The sequence below is a fragment of the Kogia breviceps genome, chromosome 2, assembly GCF_026419965.1.
Source record: "Kogia breviceps isolate mKogBre1 chromosome 2, mKogBre1 haplotype 1, whole genome shotgun sequence".
NCBI lineage: Eukaryota > Metazoa > Chordata > Mammalia > Artiodactyla > Physeteridae > Kogia > Kogia breviceps.
Window position 1 is genome coordinate 39,479,194 of NC_081311.1, and position 17,896 is coordinate 39,497,089.

General features: G+C 36.9%; 1 protein-coding gene across 3 annotated transcripts in view; it reads left to right on the top strand.

Annotated features, from left to right (window-relative positions):
* ASAH2 (N-acylsphingosine amidohydrolase 2) overlaps nt 1-17,896 on the top strand; it is an 83,616-nt gene that overhangs the window by 52,670 nt on the left and 13,050 nt on the right. Inside the window, exons 13-18 of one of the 3 annotated variants that reach the window (XM_067027456.1) lie at nt 2,209-2,324; nt 3,382-3,476; nt 5,112-5,151; nt 5,948-6,043; nt 8,706-8,801; nt 11,483-11,629. In XM_067027456.1, coding sequence (XP_066883557.1) covers nt 2,209-2,324; nt 3,382-3,476; nt 5,112-5,151; nt 5,948-6,043; nt 8,706-8,801; nt 11,483-11,629 — 590 coding nt within the window. Of the gene's footprint in view, nt 1-2,208; nt 2,325-3,381; nt 3,477-5,111; nt 5,152-5,280; nt 5,353-5,947; nt 6,044-8,705; nt 8,805-11,482; nt 11,630-17,896 lie in introns of those variants that run through there. The other 2 variants (XM_059053994.2, XM_059053995.2) reach the window with 2 other exon arrangements.

Below are 17,896 nucleotides of genomic sequence, written 5' to 3' on the forward strand. Positions count from 1 at the left end.
GATCTTCAGTGGTGAAATCTGCTGGGGACATCCTGACATCCTTTTCTCCCTTGGAGGATGTCATGGCCAAGGGCATCACTTTTGGTGCTATGTTTGGCTTCAGGTACACTCACAGTGGTGGTGGCACTGATGTCTGATATGTGGCATCCATGAAACAGTGACAACCTGATATCTGGAGCTTGGGTGCTTGTGGAGCAACCATGCCTCCAGGGTCCAGGGCCCTGGCTCACCAGCAGCTCTGTGCCTAAGGTACGAGCACATGTGGAGCAGCCATGCAGCTGGGGACTAGAACATGTGCATTTGCAGAGGACAGTGGTTCTGGGGTTCAGGTCCACTTGCAGTGGCTCCAGTGCCTGAGATACAGGTACTTGTAGGGCAGCTGCAGATCTGGGGTTTGGAGCCCAGGAAAACACAGCGTGGTCACAAAGTTGGGGTCTGTAACATGGGCGTACATGGAACACCCATGGCTCTGGGGTCAGGGTCATGTATGGGTTTGGGGGTGGGGGACTGACAGCCCTGACTCCAGGGCAGTGGAACAGCAGCTCCTCATGACGGAGGTATGGCAGCATGTCTCCAGTGATCCATGGTAATCCATCATTGGTTACCTCAGTCATACAAGCTGCTGGTGTCTCTGTGGAGCAGGCTTCTGGGGTTTGCACTGGCAAACAGGGTCCTCTTTCATGAAAGCTGTAGAGAGTCTGTTGCAGAGGCTGTTCAGGTTCTCAGTGGCGAGGATTGCCAGGGTCTTCCACAGAGCAGGCCACTGCAGCAAATGATGGCACCTGTTATGTGGCTGGTACTGATATCTTCTGCCCTTTTTTGTTCCTAGCCATCTTGAGATGTCTCAGATAAGCCAACCTTCCCAGTGATCCTTTTCATGTGGTTATTCTGTTTTTTGCTCCACTGTGTTGCTGTAGGTTTTTAATTGGACTCTTGAGCCCTCCCAGGGCTATTTTCTTTTGTGGATAGCTAATTATTGTATTCTGTTGGGGGATGAAAGCTGATATCTTCTACTTTGGTATCTTGCTGAGGTCATCTCCTTTCTTTATAAGGGCATTTAAAGCTATAACTTTCCCTATGGGAACTGCTTTCACTGCATTCTATAAGTTTTGATATACTGTGTTTTCATTTGCATTCATCCAAATCTGTTTTTATATTTTCTTTGATTTCTTTTTTGATCATTAGCTATTTATAATCATGTTGTTCAATTTCCACATATTTGTGAGTTTATCAAATTTTCTTCTGTTACTTATTTCTAATTTCATTACATTGTGGTTGAAAACATACTTTGTATTATTTATACTTTAAAACATTTATTGAGGTTTGTTTTATGGCCAGAATATGGTCTATTTTAGATAATGTTCCATATGCACTTGAGAAGAATATATATTATGTTGTTGTTGGATGGGATCCTTTGTTAGTATCTGTTAGGTCTAGTTGGCTTCTAGTGCTGTTCAAATTTTATACTTCCCTATTGGTCTTCTCACTCGTTGTTCCATCTGTTATTGAAAGGGAGTTATTGAAGTTCCGACTATTATTGTTGATTGTTTCTCCCTTCATTTCTGTCAGTTTTGTTTCATGTATTTTTGTACTCTGTTAGTAGGTCCATATATGTTCATAGTTGTTATATTTTCCTAATGGATTATAGATTCTATGTTCTTAGGTTTTGTAGTTAACATATCTTTTCCCTAAATTATGGGTGTTATGCTTGATGGTTGTTTTTATTGCTTGTGTGTGTGTGTGTGTGTGTGTGTGTGTGTGTGTGTGTGTGTGTGTGTACATAATTAAGTGGAGATTCAAGAGAGGGTCTTTAGAGACCACAAGTCAAACAACTGGTACTTCAAGATGGAGGTGTTTGTTTTATAGTTTTCAAAATAAGAGAAAGGTGATTCAGTTCATAGACCTACATTTAATTATATCATATTTTTCAATTTGCAAAATGGTTGAGAAGGAGCAATAAAAAAAATAGGTTGTAGAACATATATATTCTTTTATTCTATCAACCACACTGAGGGTCTAATTAAACAATGGCTCCTACTTTAGGATGTACAGGACATTTTGCCTCTTCTATTATGCAAACTGTTTGGAATCATTGAACAACAACCTTTATAAAATCTCTCAAAGTCCTAAAAGCATTGTTGTACATTTGTCAAAATAATGATATTTTTCAGAGGGTTGGAATCATATTAATCATAACATTCCTAATAGGGACAACAGTAGGGGATCCATTTTGGGACAGAATTCGGGATCAGGCCCTGGGCAAGCCATCTGAAGAAATCAAAGAATGCCAAAAACCAAAGCCAATCCTTCTTCATACTGGAGAGGTAATACATTTTGATTATCATGGTGAAATTAGTATATTGTTATTTTTATATTTATGAATTATCAGATATGAATAGTAGCTCTGTGTTGAATAGTAGGTCTGTGTGTTATTCAGATGTTCCCATATCAAAATTTTAATATTAAAATATATGGATGCTATAAGTCTAACTCTAAGAAATAAGGATTATGATTATTAAATACACTGACTTAGAGTTTTACATCTATAGTAAATAAATGAAACAATTAGAACAGTGGAAAAGGAAGAATAAGATTAACATTTTTCTTATTCAGGATTTGTTTATGTTGACTCCAGGATAGGAGTGAACACAGAATTCTTTGCAGAGAAAAACATCTCAGGTTATTTTCTCACAACTCAGGCAACATTATTAACTAAAGCAGTATTCTTTAAATACTCTTTGGAACATGGATTTTCATATTCATACCAGTGTTAATACTATCATGAATTTTTGATGTAGAAAAAATTTTTAAATAGAGCTTTTTCTAATATTTAATTAAAATTCTCCAAGAAGAAGAAAGAGAGGAAACAAAGGAATAGAGGGAAAGATTCTACTAATCTGAATATGGTAAAGGATAGATTCTCTTGGAGAAAACCTAAAAAGTAAGGCAAGACTTGGTAACTGGAGATTTAAAGTGCTATTAAAGTAAAAAGAAATCATTAACTTAAGCTATTCCAAATGATGGTAATTCCTTATTCATCTTGTATAAGGATAGTCACCATGGTAATATAAGAGAACACTTGGTTATCTATTACACATTGTGATTCCACAATGACAAATCCACTAGAAACTTCATTGATGAGAAAATAAGTCCAGGTTACTGGGACACTGGTATATGAGATTTACATCTTATTACTATTGAATAGATAGAATATTTAATACTACATGAATTAGAAAAAAGATATGATATTAGGATAAGACACCCCAAAACAGCTGGAAACATTTAAAATCCTTTAATAAAGGAACTTCTATGAGCAGCATCAGTCTCTTGACGATAGAAAGAAGATATTCTTAACACAGTTTTCATGCTTTTGGTTCTTAGCTGTCAAAACCTCATCCCTGGCACCCAGATATAGTTGATGTTCAGATTATTACTCTTGGGTTCTTGGCCATCACTGCCATCCCTGGGGAGTTTACGTAAGTTCCTCTTTTTCATTTTGTAGTTACACATGTAACTGCTGTGGATGTGTTTCTGTTGGGATCACTTCTTATTGTGGGCAGATAATTCTGTACTGACTCCTTTGTATCCTACTGTGCTGTTTGGCAACGGTGAAAAATATTCCTACCCTCTTTTGGTGGGGCCTCTGAAGAATAAATCTCTCTCTGCCTATTACTAGTGGGTAACTTGAAGTAAACAGAAAAATTTGAAAAGTTATCATTCCAATAAAATTATGCAGTGATTTATTATGTCAGTAGAAAGACTTTAAATAATATTAAAACATAGGGTCGTGAAACAGTCAATTTAGGTATTAGAAGCATGGAAATATATTTTAAATCCGCTCCTTATGCCATATTTCCTATCTTAGTAAGTAGCAATTTTTTATCTTTCCATTGCTCAGGCCCTAAATCTTAGAGTCATCCCTGAATTCTCTCTTTTTCAATTTTCCCTGCTTTCAATCCCTCAGCAAATTCTGTATGTTCTATTCAACAGTTTCCATCATTCTTCCCCTCCCTACCCCCCGGCCCCAACCTGGGTCTAAGCCACCATTATCTCTCCCCTGGATTTTACTGTGAGACCTCCTGTCTCACCTTCTTGCTTCTCCCTCACTCATCTATAGTCTTTCCTCAACATTATAGCCAGAGTAATACCTGTAAAGCATAAGTCAAATCATGTCACTACTCACAACCTTTCCATGGCTTCTAACTCTCCAGAGAAATTCTCAAACCCTTATAATATCCGACAGGGCCCTATGTGATTCTCTCTTCAGCAAGCTCTCTGATCTGATTTCATACCACTCCCCCTTGATCACCCCTGCTGCAGCCACCTTGGCTTCAGTGCCATTCCCAGACTACCAAGCACGCTTCTATTTTAGGGCTTTTGAACTTACAGTTCCTTCTGCCTGAAACACTTACCCTCCATTTATCCCCGTGGCCAACTCTTTTATTCTTCAATTCTCTGCTCAAAACTCTAACAGAGATGCCAGTCTTTCTTACATGATATAACATTGTCTTTACCCCCCACCACTCCTACCACCACTACAGCATCAGCATGAACACCACCATCCTCACAATGACCACCACCATTCTCTTTCCTCCTTATCCTACTTTATATTCTCCATAGCACTTCTTGTCATCTCACTTTTTTATTTGCTTGTTGACCATCTTCCCTCCCTAGAATGTCAGCTCCATACTGTTGAATCCTTAGAAGTTTGAAGTGGGTCTGGTATGTGGTAGGTGTCCAATATTTTACTGAAGGATTAAATGAATGAATGAAATAGTAAGTTCTTTGTAGGCAGGAACAGTACACTCTCTACTTGCCTCAGCTGTTATTAAATAGAATGCAACCTATTGTTGACTCAGTGAATGGAAAGTGATTGGGATCTTTTGCCAGTGATATTCATTGATTCTGTTTTCCTCCTTCAAGTTGTCTGTTTTCACTTTAGGATTTGTTTTGAAGATAGGGCAGTGAGGAAAAAAGCTCAACTTTAACTTGCATTGTTTCTATACACTTTATTATTGTTAACCAGGCTAACATTTTGGCTTACACTACAAGTCTTTCTGTGTACCTTCTGAATAGGAAAACACTCTGATAATTCTGTTTTCTTGACTCAGGACCATGTCTGGACGAAGGCTTCGGGAGGCAGTTCAAGAGGTAGATTAAAAATGAAATAAAATATCCATGCATTTTTATTTGGAAAAGAGAAAAGAATTCCCTACCCCTATGATCTGGCACCTTTTAAATTATTCTTTGCAAAGATGACGAGAGTTTTACACATCTTGAAAGTAATGGCTGGAGGTGAAGATGAAATATTGATGGCATAAGAACAAACTTAAAAAATATAAGAGAACTATAGTAAGATTAAAATATTTCATTTGTATTTATGTACTAATAATTTAAAAATTGATAATGGTTTTATGGATTCAGTAGTAAATGACCCCAAGTACATTAGTATCTTAAAGTCCTGTGTAAATAAAAATCTAACACGTGTTAAAAATGCTGTATTTTATCTATATTTGTGATTTTCTTTACATTCAGAAAGTATTGTAAATGGTTCTAACATGACATAATCAACAAATGTCTTATTATTTGCAGCTGGAAATAACTCCTGTGGTTAGCTAATATGTTCCCATTATATTTTTTTGGAAATTGATAAAATATCTGTATTTTTGGTAATAAGAAGATTCTGCATCTGTAAATGCAATCGTTAAGATGTTTGGAGATCCATTGACTTGCCCAGCTATAGTGCAGAGTTATGGCTTTAAGTTTTCCTAAGGGATCTTTTGATACTCCTGTACTCCTAGGCAGTTTTGATCATTAGGAAAAATATTGTTAAGATAGTTATCTTACACTAATGACTCATATTTATAATTGTATGTTAAGTATAAGTAGGATGATAATACACTATAAGATGAAGAGTAATTTTATTGCACTCTCCCTTTCCCCCTAGGAATTTGCAATTTATGGGATGCTGAATATGACTGTTGTTATTTCGGGTCTATGCAATGTATATACACACTACATTACCACCTATGAAGAATACCAGGTAAAATAAAAAGTTCTCATCATTTAAGTGAATTATACCCTGGTCAAGACTATTGAGTCAAATGCAGAATTTCTTTGTGGACTTCCTCAATCATATTTTTGAGAGGTGATTTTGTTTTAGGGCTGGTAAGAGAATGATAAGCCAGAGGTTGTATTTGGGAGTTCTAGGTTGGCCATTTCCAGGTTCGGGTCAAAATTCTAGTCTCACCGACTTCCACTTTCCATGAAATAAGTTACTTTGTCAGGGGCACTGATAATAAGCCTGGGTTATGGCATACAACATTCCTAACTCTATCCTTAATGCTTCTGGTACCTTAAACTTCTTTAGAACCTGGGAAACATTCCCATTGATAGCTTCTGTTTATTGAGTGCACTGGCTAAGCACCTTGCAAATGTGATCTTACATAATCCTCACAATTAGCCCTGACTGAAGTAGGGTATTATTATATCCATGATACAGATTAAGAAACAGAGCCTCAAAAAAGTTAGGGAGGCTGCTAGCTGGTAATGCGTTTTTGTTTACAAATAGTACAGAAAGCCCAAGTACTTTTAAACAACAGTAGTTAAAAAGGTGAAAACAGTGTAGAGTTCCACAATTAATGGTTTCTAATACATCTGCAGGTATAACTTGGCAATCCATACTGTGGCACACGGGCTACCCCTTGACAAATACTCAGTAATTCCAGCAGTAGAGTCTGCCCTGCTGCCCTCTGTTGACTTTACTGAAGGGTCCCTGCCTTCTAGGAAATCCTGTTGAATAAAGGTTCTTAACTGGGGTAAAATTAGATGTGAATAAGTTTTCATGTATCCACTTTTTCATTTATCTGTAACTATCATTTAGCATCTCTTTCAATTATGAATGTAGGCAACAAATGACAGTAATATTAGCTGTACCTCTGACTTTTGTCACCAGTAGGAACCGTGAATATTTTTCATATCACAAATAGTTACTGCACATCTGGAAATACCTTTTACTCTCATTGCTATTTTAAAATCACAGTGGTTATTAGATCTGCTACTAGATCTTGTTATTCGGTAGCATCATACAGAAGCACAAACATTACTCTATCACAAAATTGGTTTATTATTGTTTGATTTCAGTTGAATGGGTTTCCTTTGTCAATCCATGTATTTTATTTTATGTGTTTAGAAATGTTGCTCTGAAAGGGGTCCATAGGCCTCAACAGACTGCCAAAGTAGTCCAAGGCTCAAGTAAAGTTAGGAACCCCTACTAGCTTAACCAGTCTCCTGGTTAGGGACATGAAAATATTAGTATTAATTAATTAATTAATTAATTAACTCATTCAGTCAACAGATATATTTTGTGAGAGATACTGTACTAGCCACTATCTGGGCATAACAATGCCTTGCCCTCAAGACCACTAGAATTTATGAGCCAGTAAAAGAATAGGAGAAAGCAGATGATTACATTTCTGTGAAAGGGATGCACAAGGTGTTATGAAAATGAAGAGAAAGAGCACCATTTTAGACTGGGTAGTTGAAGTTGGGGACTGGCAGATTTTCACAAAGATGTAGAATTTGTCCAAGTTATTGAGAATGAGTAAGGACTAATTAAGCAAATAAAAGTTAGGGAGGGTGTTCCATACTGAGGGAGCTACATACACAAATGTCCAGAGGGGCAGACTTAGTATATTTAAGGGACCATAATTAGTTGAGTACCATGGAATTAGCATGATGAGGGTAGTGAGACAGGGGCTAGAGTGGGAGACAAGGGTTAGGTCGATGGAGAGTCTTTTATTCAATAAGGAAGATTTTGGGGAACTGCAGTAGAATTTAGAGGAAGGAATGCTCTGTTGAAATCTGTGATTTAGAAAGCTCACTAGGATGGCAGTGTAGAAAATGAATTGGAAGGCCAAGTGTAGAGGCAGAGAACTGATTAAGAAGCTGTAGTTGTGATCTGGGTGAGAGCTAAGGGTTTGACCAAGGTAAAGCAGTAAAGAAAGAGGAAAATGAAAAAATTCAAGAGATGTTAAAGAATGATGACCTGGAGACTTATAGGGTATAGGATGAAGGAGAGAGAGGGGTCTAAGCTGACTGCAAGATGATCCTGGCATGGGAGACTGGAAGGATGGCCTTCACTGAGATGAAGAATGTTGCAGGGAAAGCTGATATATTTGGAGTGATGAGTTCCAGGTTAGATTTGATGAACTGGAGGTTTCTGTGGAACAGCCAAAGCCTTGGCGCTCAGGTAAAAGGAGTTGTATTTGGTTCTATTATGGGTTAAATGTCCTTCTCCAGATAGTTCCATCACCCCCCAGTTTATCCAGGAGTTACTAAGACTCTTATTTTTCCTCAATTTTTTTCTCCTGCTGTACTCTTTGGGGGAAAACATTTATATTACAAGTACTTAAAATAGACGTAAACTCAGGAGCTATTACCCTCTTTCAGGTTAACTGGACTGTTGGTCCAAATGGCATAAGCCAGGAGAATTCTTCACTGCCTTGAACAAGTAGTTGATGGGAGCCATTTACTTTTGCTGGTAAATGGAAATGCCCACTCTCCTTTGTCATAAGTAGTCTTGAATTATGTCAGTTTGGATAATGCAAGATGTCCAGTCATCACCCCTCACTAAAATGCAACACCTCTGTGAATGGATCGAAATCTGCAGCATGGTGTAAGATTCTGTTCTGCCTCTCCTGCAGGCTCAGCGGTATGAGGCAGCATCCACAATTTATGGACCACATACTCTGTCTGCTTACATCCAGCTTTTCAGGGTCCTTGCTAAGGCCATTGCTACGGTAATCAAAAATTGTATGTTTGTGTGTCTCACGGGTGGGAAGTGCAGAGGGAGGCCAAAACGACCTTAGCTTTGAGCGTTCAGTTTCTTTGAAAATCTTTATATTTAAAAATATTGTAGCTGTGAGGTACCTCTAAGAAATGAAACTGGTAAAATAAACTCAGAGTCAGTTAACATCTTTTGGTAGTGACCACTTTTTTCATACCTATTATCCTCCCAATTATCGTATGAAGTATGGAGGTATTTTTCCCCATTTTTCAGATGAGCAAATAGGTTCAGAGATGAGAAGTGATCAAGCTTACTGTAACTGTGAGTTGAACCAGTGCTCTCTAATATTGGTCAGTTTCTCTCCAGTTGCTTCCTGAATTGAGTGGTTTATCAGTTCTGAGATGCCCATTTTCCATATTATAACATCTCTGAAATTGGGATGTATTGGGTTGGCCAAAAAGTTCATTCGGTTAATGAATACGTTGTTTGATAAAGTTCTTGGTGAACATGAAAAATGTCTTTTATTTTTACCTAAAACTGAAGAAACTTTTTGGCCAACTCAATATCTTCCAATCAAAGGAATCTTACAATTATAGTTAGTAGCATGTTTTCACTTTCTTGGTGGTTCAAAAATAATAATAATAGTTATTATAATCAATAGAGCCTTAGACTTGATAAAGTACAACAGTGTCTTGGAATGTACACACACATTGTATCTACCTAAAATCTGTACACCTAAATAAGTTTACTTAAAGGAACTCCACTTGGGACTTCCCTGGTGGCGCAGCGGTTAAGAATCCGTCTGCCAATTCAGGGGACACGGGTTCGAGCCCCGGTCCGGGAAGATCCCACATGCCGCGGAGCAGCTGAGCCCGTGCGCCACAACCACTGAGCCTGCGCTCTAGAGCCGGAGAGCCACAGCTACTGAGCCCACGCGCCTAGAGCCCGTGCTCCGCAACAGAGAAGCCACCGCAATGAGAAGCCCGCGCACCACAACGAAGAGTAGCCCACGCTCGCCGCAACTAGAGAAAGCCCGTGCGCAGCAACAGACCCAACGCAGCCAAAAATAAATAAATAAATTTGTTAAAAAAAAAAAAAAAAAAAAAGGAACTCCACTTGTGTATATCTTCCCTCTGGAATATAGTTTACATATGAAGCGGCACTCTGGTGTCAAAAGATTAGTCAATAAGCAGGATAAGGACTTTAACGTGATAAATGGACCCTTGTACAATACCACATAAGCCCCAATAAAGGCTGTGAGGCAATGATGACATAGCCAAGACAATAAAGCCCTTTCAAAGAAAGAGCTTGGATTTATTAAATTGAAACACAACTGCTGTTTCTGTAGGCAATTTCATATGCCTCCATCTAATTAGTTATTGACTGTGTGTTTGAAGTTTCAGTACAAGGTATTTACTTTGGATATATTTTAATTATCTGGTTATTGTTTTATCATAATATTCTTTTCAATTTTAGGTCTGCTACTTTTTTAAAAAACAGAACTATTTTTATTTTTCATCATAAAAGCGAACTATTTGTAGAATATCCAGATTATACAGAAAAGTATAAACCTCTAACCCATCTCTAGAGATAAGCACTGTTTAACTTTCATGCAATTACAGGTTTATAGCTCTTCCCATGGAAGTAGAGTCATCAAATTTTATAGTGATATTTAGGAAGAAAAGTGTGATTCATTTTGCAGAAATTTGTTTAGAATTTTACAGTTACATGTCTAAGAATATCTATGTGATCTTGAAAAAAAACCCCACTGAGTATCTGCAAGCCTATCTTCCCATTTGCAAAATGAGAATGATAACGAGTAGGTTATGTGGCTGCTGTCAAGATTAAACATATAAAGCAAGGATTAAAGTACCTCAAATCCATATGAGGGCTATCTAAAATCTGAGATTAGAATTTTGGTGACACTATTAAAGGTGGCAAATGTTGTGGAAAGCATAGATTAAACCAGTCATGATACAGGCTGATCTTAACTTTTTTTTTTTTTTGCGGTACATGAGCCTCTCACTGTTGTGGCCTCTCCCGTTGCGGAGCACAGGCTCTGGACGCGCAGGCTCAGTGGCCATGGCTCACGGGCCCAGCCGCTCCGCAGCATGTGGGATCTTCCCGGACCGGGGCACGAACCCGTGTCCCCTGCATCGGCAGGCGGACTCTCAAACCACTGCGCCACCAGGGAAGCCCTGATCTTAACTTTTAAATTAAAAATATATTTATTATATTCTTTAATGAGCACAGAGAAGGATTTAGGAAAAAACTTGGTAGTGACTTTGGATAAGAGAGACTCAACACTTTTTAAACCTTAAAAGAATACTTACAGTGTCATGTTACAGAGGCTTATCATGTCTTTCTGTCCAGAGTCATACAGTTAAAGAATGGCTGTCCCGGAATCATGATTCCTAGCTTACACTCTAGATTATACTGCCTAGGGGAGTGAAAGTGTTACCTGTGACCAACACTTCCTTCTAGTCACAAAAGTTTAAATTATGGACATCTAGGCTCCTATTTCAGCAGAGTTCCCCTCATATTTTGTTACAGTTGTTAGCTCTTGGGAAGAGGGAGAGGGAGTGGGAAAGTGAGTGTGTATGTGTTTGCTTTAATGAAGGCATTTTTGGGGATCTGGGGAAAGGGTCTTGTCTCTACATTGTATGCTTCTTAAGCAAATGCTCTCTGTTCTAGGATACAGTAGCCAATCTGAGCAGCGGTCCAGAGCCTCCATTTTTCAAAGACCTGATGGCCCCATTAATCCCTAATACTGTGGACAGAGCGCCTGTAGGCACAACTTTTGGGGATGTCCTGCAGCCGGCCAACCCTCAATACAGAGTGGTAAGACTCGCAAAGAGGTATTGGGATCCTTCAGAAGACTGTGTGGGGATGGGTGGAAAGATGTTGTTTAATGTCACCACCTGCCTCGAATCATGGCTCGGACCAGCTGTTAGCAATAATTTAGAAAATTGTTCTTATCTCTGCAGAGGCTCTGAAAACATGAAACTGGGGAAGTATTTATTTTTCAGTTGGTAATTGTGGAAACTTTAATTTCTAAAATTCACATTATTCCTTTTCTTTTTAAAGGGATAGTCCTGGAACTATTCACTGTAGCATAGAAAAGTTGTCTATGATATGTCAAGGATAGGAAAAGCACATAGAAATGAAGCAGGATTTCTACCACTACTATTTGATATATATATCTTGTGTCTTGCAACTTTGCTAAATCATTTATTAGTTCCAATAGATTTTTTTTGGTGTAGATTCCTTAGAAAAGTCTATGTATAGTATGTCATCTGTGAATAAAAACAGGTTTACTTATTCCTTTTTGAATTTCGTTTGTGGATGCCTTTTATTTGTTTCCTTATTGCACTGGCTAGAGTCTCCAATGCAATGTTGAAAAGAAGTTGTAAGACTGGACATCCTTATCTTGTTTCTAATCTTAGGAGGAAAAGTATTCAGTCATTAAGTATAATGTTTTCTTTAGAATTTTTGTAGATGCCCTTTATCAGGTTAAAAAAATTCCCTTCTATGTCTAGTTTGTTGAGAGTTTTTATGAAGAAAGGGTGTTGAATGTTTTCAAATCCTTTCTGTGTCTACTGAGGTGATCATGTGGTTTTTGTTTTTCATTCTATTAATAGGGTGTATTGTATTGGTTGATTTAAGATATTAAATAAATACCTTTTAGTAATGGTATATGATACTTTTTACATGTTGTTAAATTTGGTTTGCTAACATTTTTCTGAAGAGTTTTGTACTCATGTCCATGAGGGGCATTTGTAGTCTTCTTTTCATGTGTTGTCTTTGTCTGCCCTTGGTATCAGGGTAACACTGATCTCAAAAAAGGAGTCGAAAGTGCTTCCTCTTGTATTTTCTGAAAATGTATGCAAAAGATTGATGTTATTTCTTCTTTAAATATTGGATCAGATTCACCAGCAAAGTCTTTTGAATTTGGGCTTCTTTTTATGGCACTATTTAAAATCACTAATTCAGTTCCTTTACTTGTTTTAGGCCTATTCAGATTTTCTGTTCTTGAGTCAATTATATGTCTTTCTAAGAGTTTACTTTGTCTTTAGGAATTTTCCCATTTCATGTAATTGTCTAATGTGTGGGGATAAACTTGTTCATAATATTCCCTTATAATTCTTTTAATTTCTGTAAGGTCAATAATGATGTCCCCTCTTTCTGCCTGATTTTGCTGACTCGTGTCTTCAAAGAGCCATCTTTTAGCTTCATTGATTTTTATCTGTTTTTCCATTTCACTGATTTTTGCTCTAGTGTTTCATTTCTTCCCTTCTGCCTGCTTTGATTTTATTTTGCTCTTCTTACACCCTCTTCTTTTGCATTTCTTAAGGTGGATGCTTAGGTTATTTTTATATTTTAGTGTCCTTTTTTAATTCCTCTGTTGGTTTTTTACTATGTATATTTTTAGCTGTTTTCCTGGTAGTTATTTTAGGGACTTGAAAAAGAACTCTGTTTCCTCTCTTTACACTCCACTCTCAATACTTCTGACAGCAGATGTGTGGAGGTTTCCCCCTACCAAGTAACTCTCCAGTTCTCTGTGGACACCAATTTGATATCCTACAATTCAACTCAATTCTGATGGTATTTACTTGGGGTTGGCACAGATCCCACAGGTTAAGGGCTCAGTCCCACCAGACTGCACCCTCCCCCACCCCTCCCGCTCCCCATACACACATACTTTAGACACCAGTGGCAAATCCAAGTTGTCACCTGTGCTTCTAACAGCCTGGCTATAAATTGGAGATTCCTATGACCTCCTCCTCAGGTTTAATGACTTGCTAGAATAGCTCACAGAACTTAGGAAAATAGTTTACTTACTAGATTACCAGTTTATTATAAAAGGATACAACTCAGGAACAACCAATGGAGAGATGCATAGGGCAAGGTATGGGGGAAAGAATGCAGAGCTTCTCCAGCCATGACACCTTCCCAGAATCTCCACATATTCACCAGCCTGGAAGCTCTCCAAACCGCATAGTGTAGGGATTTTTGTGGAGGCTTCATTATGTAGGCATGATTGACTAAATCATTGGCCATTGGCAGTTAACTCAACCTCCTGCTCTTTTCCCTTCCCTGCAGATCAGGGGGTTGGAGTTGAAAGTTCTAACCCTCCAATCACAGGGTTTGTTTGCCCCCATTCTGAGGTTATGCAGTAGTCTGCAGCCACCAGTCATCTTAATAGCATACAAAAGACACATTAGCGGAGATTTCAAGGGTTTTACAAGCTGTGTGCCAGGAAATGGGGACAGAGACCAAATATATATATATATATATATTTATATCTCATGTCACAGAGCTATAATATGCATCTTAACTAATCACAACCTACTTTAATATAATACTAACTTAATTCTAAAAAATACAAAAAGATTCTTCTCAAATATCTTTTTTCCCTTTCCCATCTTTGGTAATATTGTCACATATTATATCTACATGTAAATGTAATAATACAGTGTTATAATTATTGTTTTATAAAATCTTATGTCTTTTAAAGACATGAAGATAATCTATGAAAAAGTATATTTATAGAAAATTTTTATTTACCTACATATTTACCAGTTCTGGTACTCTTTATTTCTTTTTAAGAATTTGTATTATCATCTAGCATCATTTTCTTTCAGCTGGAAGGACTTCCTTTAGTATTTCTTGTAAGACAGTTATACTAACAACAAATTCTCTCAGTCTTTGTTTATCTGGAATGGATTTATCTTATCTTTGAAGAATGGTTTTGCTGCATTCTTGATTGAAAAATTTTTTTCTTTTATTACATTGATTATGTTATCCTGTTACTTTCTGTACTTCACTCTCTAATGAAAAGTCAATTGTTAATTTTATTGTAGTTTCTCTGTAAGAAATGAATCACTTTTCTCTTGCTGCTTTCAAAATTTTCTTTTTGTCTACGTCTACCACTAGTTTGCTACAGTATATCTAAATGTGAATCACTTTGTGATTATCCTACTTGGAATTTGTTGAGTTCCTTGGATCTATAAGGTGACATTCATCAAGTCTGGGAAGTTTGCAGCCATTATTTCTTCAAAAAGTTTTTTGTTCTTTTCTCTCTTTCTTCTAGTTTTGGAACTTCTGTTTTGTGAATGTCAATATACTCGGTGTTGTCCCACATGTTTCTGAGGCTCTGTTAATTTTACTTCAATCTTTCTTTGCCTATCTATTCTTCATATAGGATAATTTATATTGATAAATTCTAGTTCACTTATTCTTTCTTCTGTCATCTCACATTTGCTGTGAAATCCCTCTAGTGAATTTTTCATTTCAGTTGTGATTTTCAACTCCAGAAAATTCTCTTCACTGTGTCTCTATTTGTTAAATCATTATCATTATACTTGCCTTTAGTTGTTTAAACCTGATTTATATTTGTTCTTAGAACATTTTAATAACAACTCCTTTGAAGTCTTTGCTAAATCTAACATCTGGGGACACAGAGAGGCAGTTTTGATTATTCCTTTTTTCTGCTTAGTATGGGTGATACTTTCTTGTATGTATGGGTGATACTTTCTTGTATGTATGGGCAATACTTTCTTGTATGCACATCTCATTTCATTGCTGTTGTTGTTTGAATACTGCATGTTTGTTGATATATTGTAGCAACTCTGGATTCTAGCTTCACTTCCCCACCCCAGAGTTGTTATTTTTGTTTAGTTGTTTGCTCATTTAAAACTTGACTGGGCTAATTAGTAAAGTCTGTCTCTCTTACAATGTATGGCTGCTATATCTTTGCTCAGTTTTTTATACTTGATTTTGAGTCTCGCTCTCAAGTGTTGCTTCTGTGATTACAGAACTTAATGTTCAGCTGAATATTGGTCAGAGTTTGTATTTAGGTGGCTCGAGGAGTAAGAATTTCAATCTCTGCTGATAGAACTGTGTGGGCTAGGGTATGCATTCAAACTTCAGACCATTTTCAGTTTTCCCCAAATTTTAATTTCCACTGGGGTCTCTTACATCTCCTCTGCACGTACATCCAGACATTAGCCAGGGATATATGAGTGGTTTGGGCCTTCTCTGTTCTCTGTATGATCATAGCCTCTGGTTAGTCCAGGATAGGATAAGAGCTTATTAAAAACATGACAGTTATCTTACTTCCCCGCAAACTATTAAATCACCAATTACCAGTCTAGCCACTATCCCTCAATGTTTGCCTTCCACTGAGATCACCACTTTAAATGGCTATGTTCCAAATTAAGTAAGTTCCTTCTGGCAGCAGCAGAAAAGCTGTTGATTTTATGACCTTCCCCATCTGGTTGAAATATAGTACTATAGAGGATGAGAGCAACCCTGGTAAGAACACCAAAAACTTGCACTGTGCTTACCACTAAGTTTAGTAGTTTTAATGAACAAACATTTCTCAGCTTTTGGTTGATAACTGAAGTGCTAAAATGGTTATTTTTAGAGTTACATATGATCCAGCAATCCCACTCCTGGACATATATCCAGAGAAAACTCTAAAAAGATATAGGCACCCCAGTGTTCATAGCAGCACTATTTATAATAGCCAAGATATGGAATGGAAGCAAACTAAATGTCCACTGACAGATGAATGAATAAAGAAGATGTGGTATTATATAATATACAATAGATACTACTCAGCCATAAAAAAATGAAACAATGCCATTTGCAGCAACATGGATGGACCTAGAGATGATCATACTAAGTGAAGTAAGTCAGACAGAAAAAGATAAATATCATATGCTATCACTGATCTGTGTAATCTAAAATATGATACAAATGAACTTATTTACAAGAGAGAAACATACAGACATAGAAAATAAACTTTTGGTTACTAAAGGGGAAATTGGGGAGGGAATAAATTAGGAGTTTGTGATTAGCAGATACAAACTACTATATAGAAAATAGATAAACAACAGGGTCCTACTGTTGCACAGGAAACTATATTCAATATCTTGTAATAAGCTATAATAACCTATAATGGAAAAGAATATGAAAAAAGTAAATAACTGAATCACTATACACCAGAAACTAACATGACATTGTAAATCAACTGTATTTCAAGAGGTAAAATAAAATTTAAAAATGGTTATTTTTGACAGTTTTGTCTATATATATATAGTTGCTTTTTAGGGAGAGGACCTACTGACCTCCTCATTCTTTCATGTCAGAAATGTCTGTTCTATACCACTACTGTTTGAATTGGCACATTATATTTGTAGTGGGGTTGCCTCTCATAGTTACGGTGAGTGTGACTAAACAGGAAATTGTGATGGTAAGAAGAAAAATCAAGGACAAGAACGCTTTTAAGGATTAGGAAAATTTGGCTAACTGGATACAAATTTTATTTTTTTAAGTGAACCATGATATTGGCTGCAGGGCTGCTTGCTCTATATAAAGAATATACTGATTTTTGCAGAAAATTCTAATTGTTGTTGAAACATTTTGCTAACCATTGGTGAGACTGGCTAATTTGATAATCTCACTGGTGAAAATGAAGAAAATTAGAAAAAATAAATTAATGCTAGTTATTCATGCGAGTTAACAGTAAAATAAATAATTGAACAGCACATCTCTGTTTAGATGGTCATCATTGATTATGAATCCATGGACTGTTTTTATTAAAAAATGTTTTTAATATGGGCTAGGTCTTGGAGGATGAGTAGGAGTTCACAGAGCCAGTCAAGACATACCACATCTAGGTATATGGACTATAGAGGGCCTAAGGTGGAGCAGCAGGTGGGAAATTACCTGTAAAAGGTCTTGTGTGCCATAGGAAGTCATGTAAAGACTTCTTTGTTTGTTAGTTATTTTAAAAATTATTTTTATTGATATATTATTAACATACAATAAACTACATATTTAAAGTGTACAGTTTGGTAAATTTTTCACTATTAAGGCCATTTACTTCTTGAATGATCTTTAGTAGTTTCTATATCTCAAGGAATTTATCCATTTCATTTTATCTAAGTTATTTGAATTTGCAGGTGTAAAGTCATTGCCAATTTTTCCTTAATATCTTTTACATATCTATAGAATCTGTATTGGTGTCCCCTGTTTTATTCCTGATACTGATAATTTGAGCCTTCTGTTTGATTTTTTTCTCTTGACCATTCTGGCCAG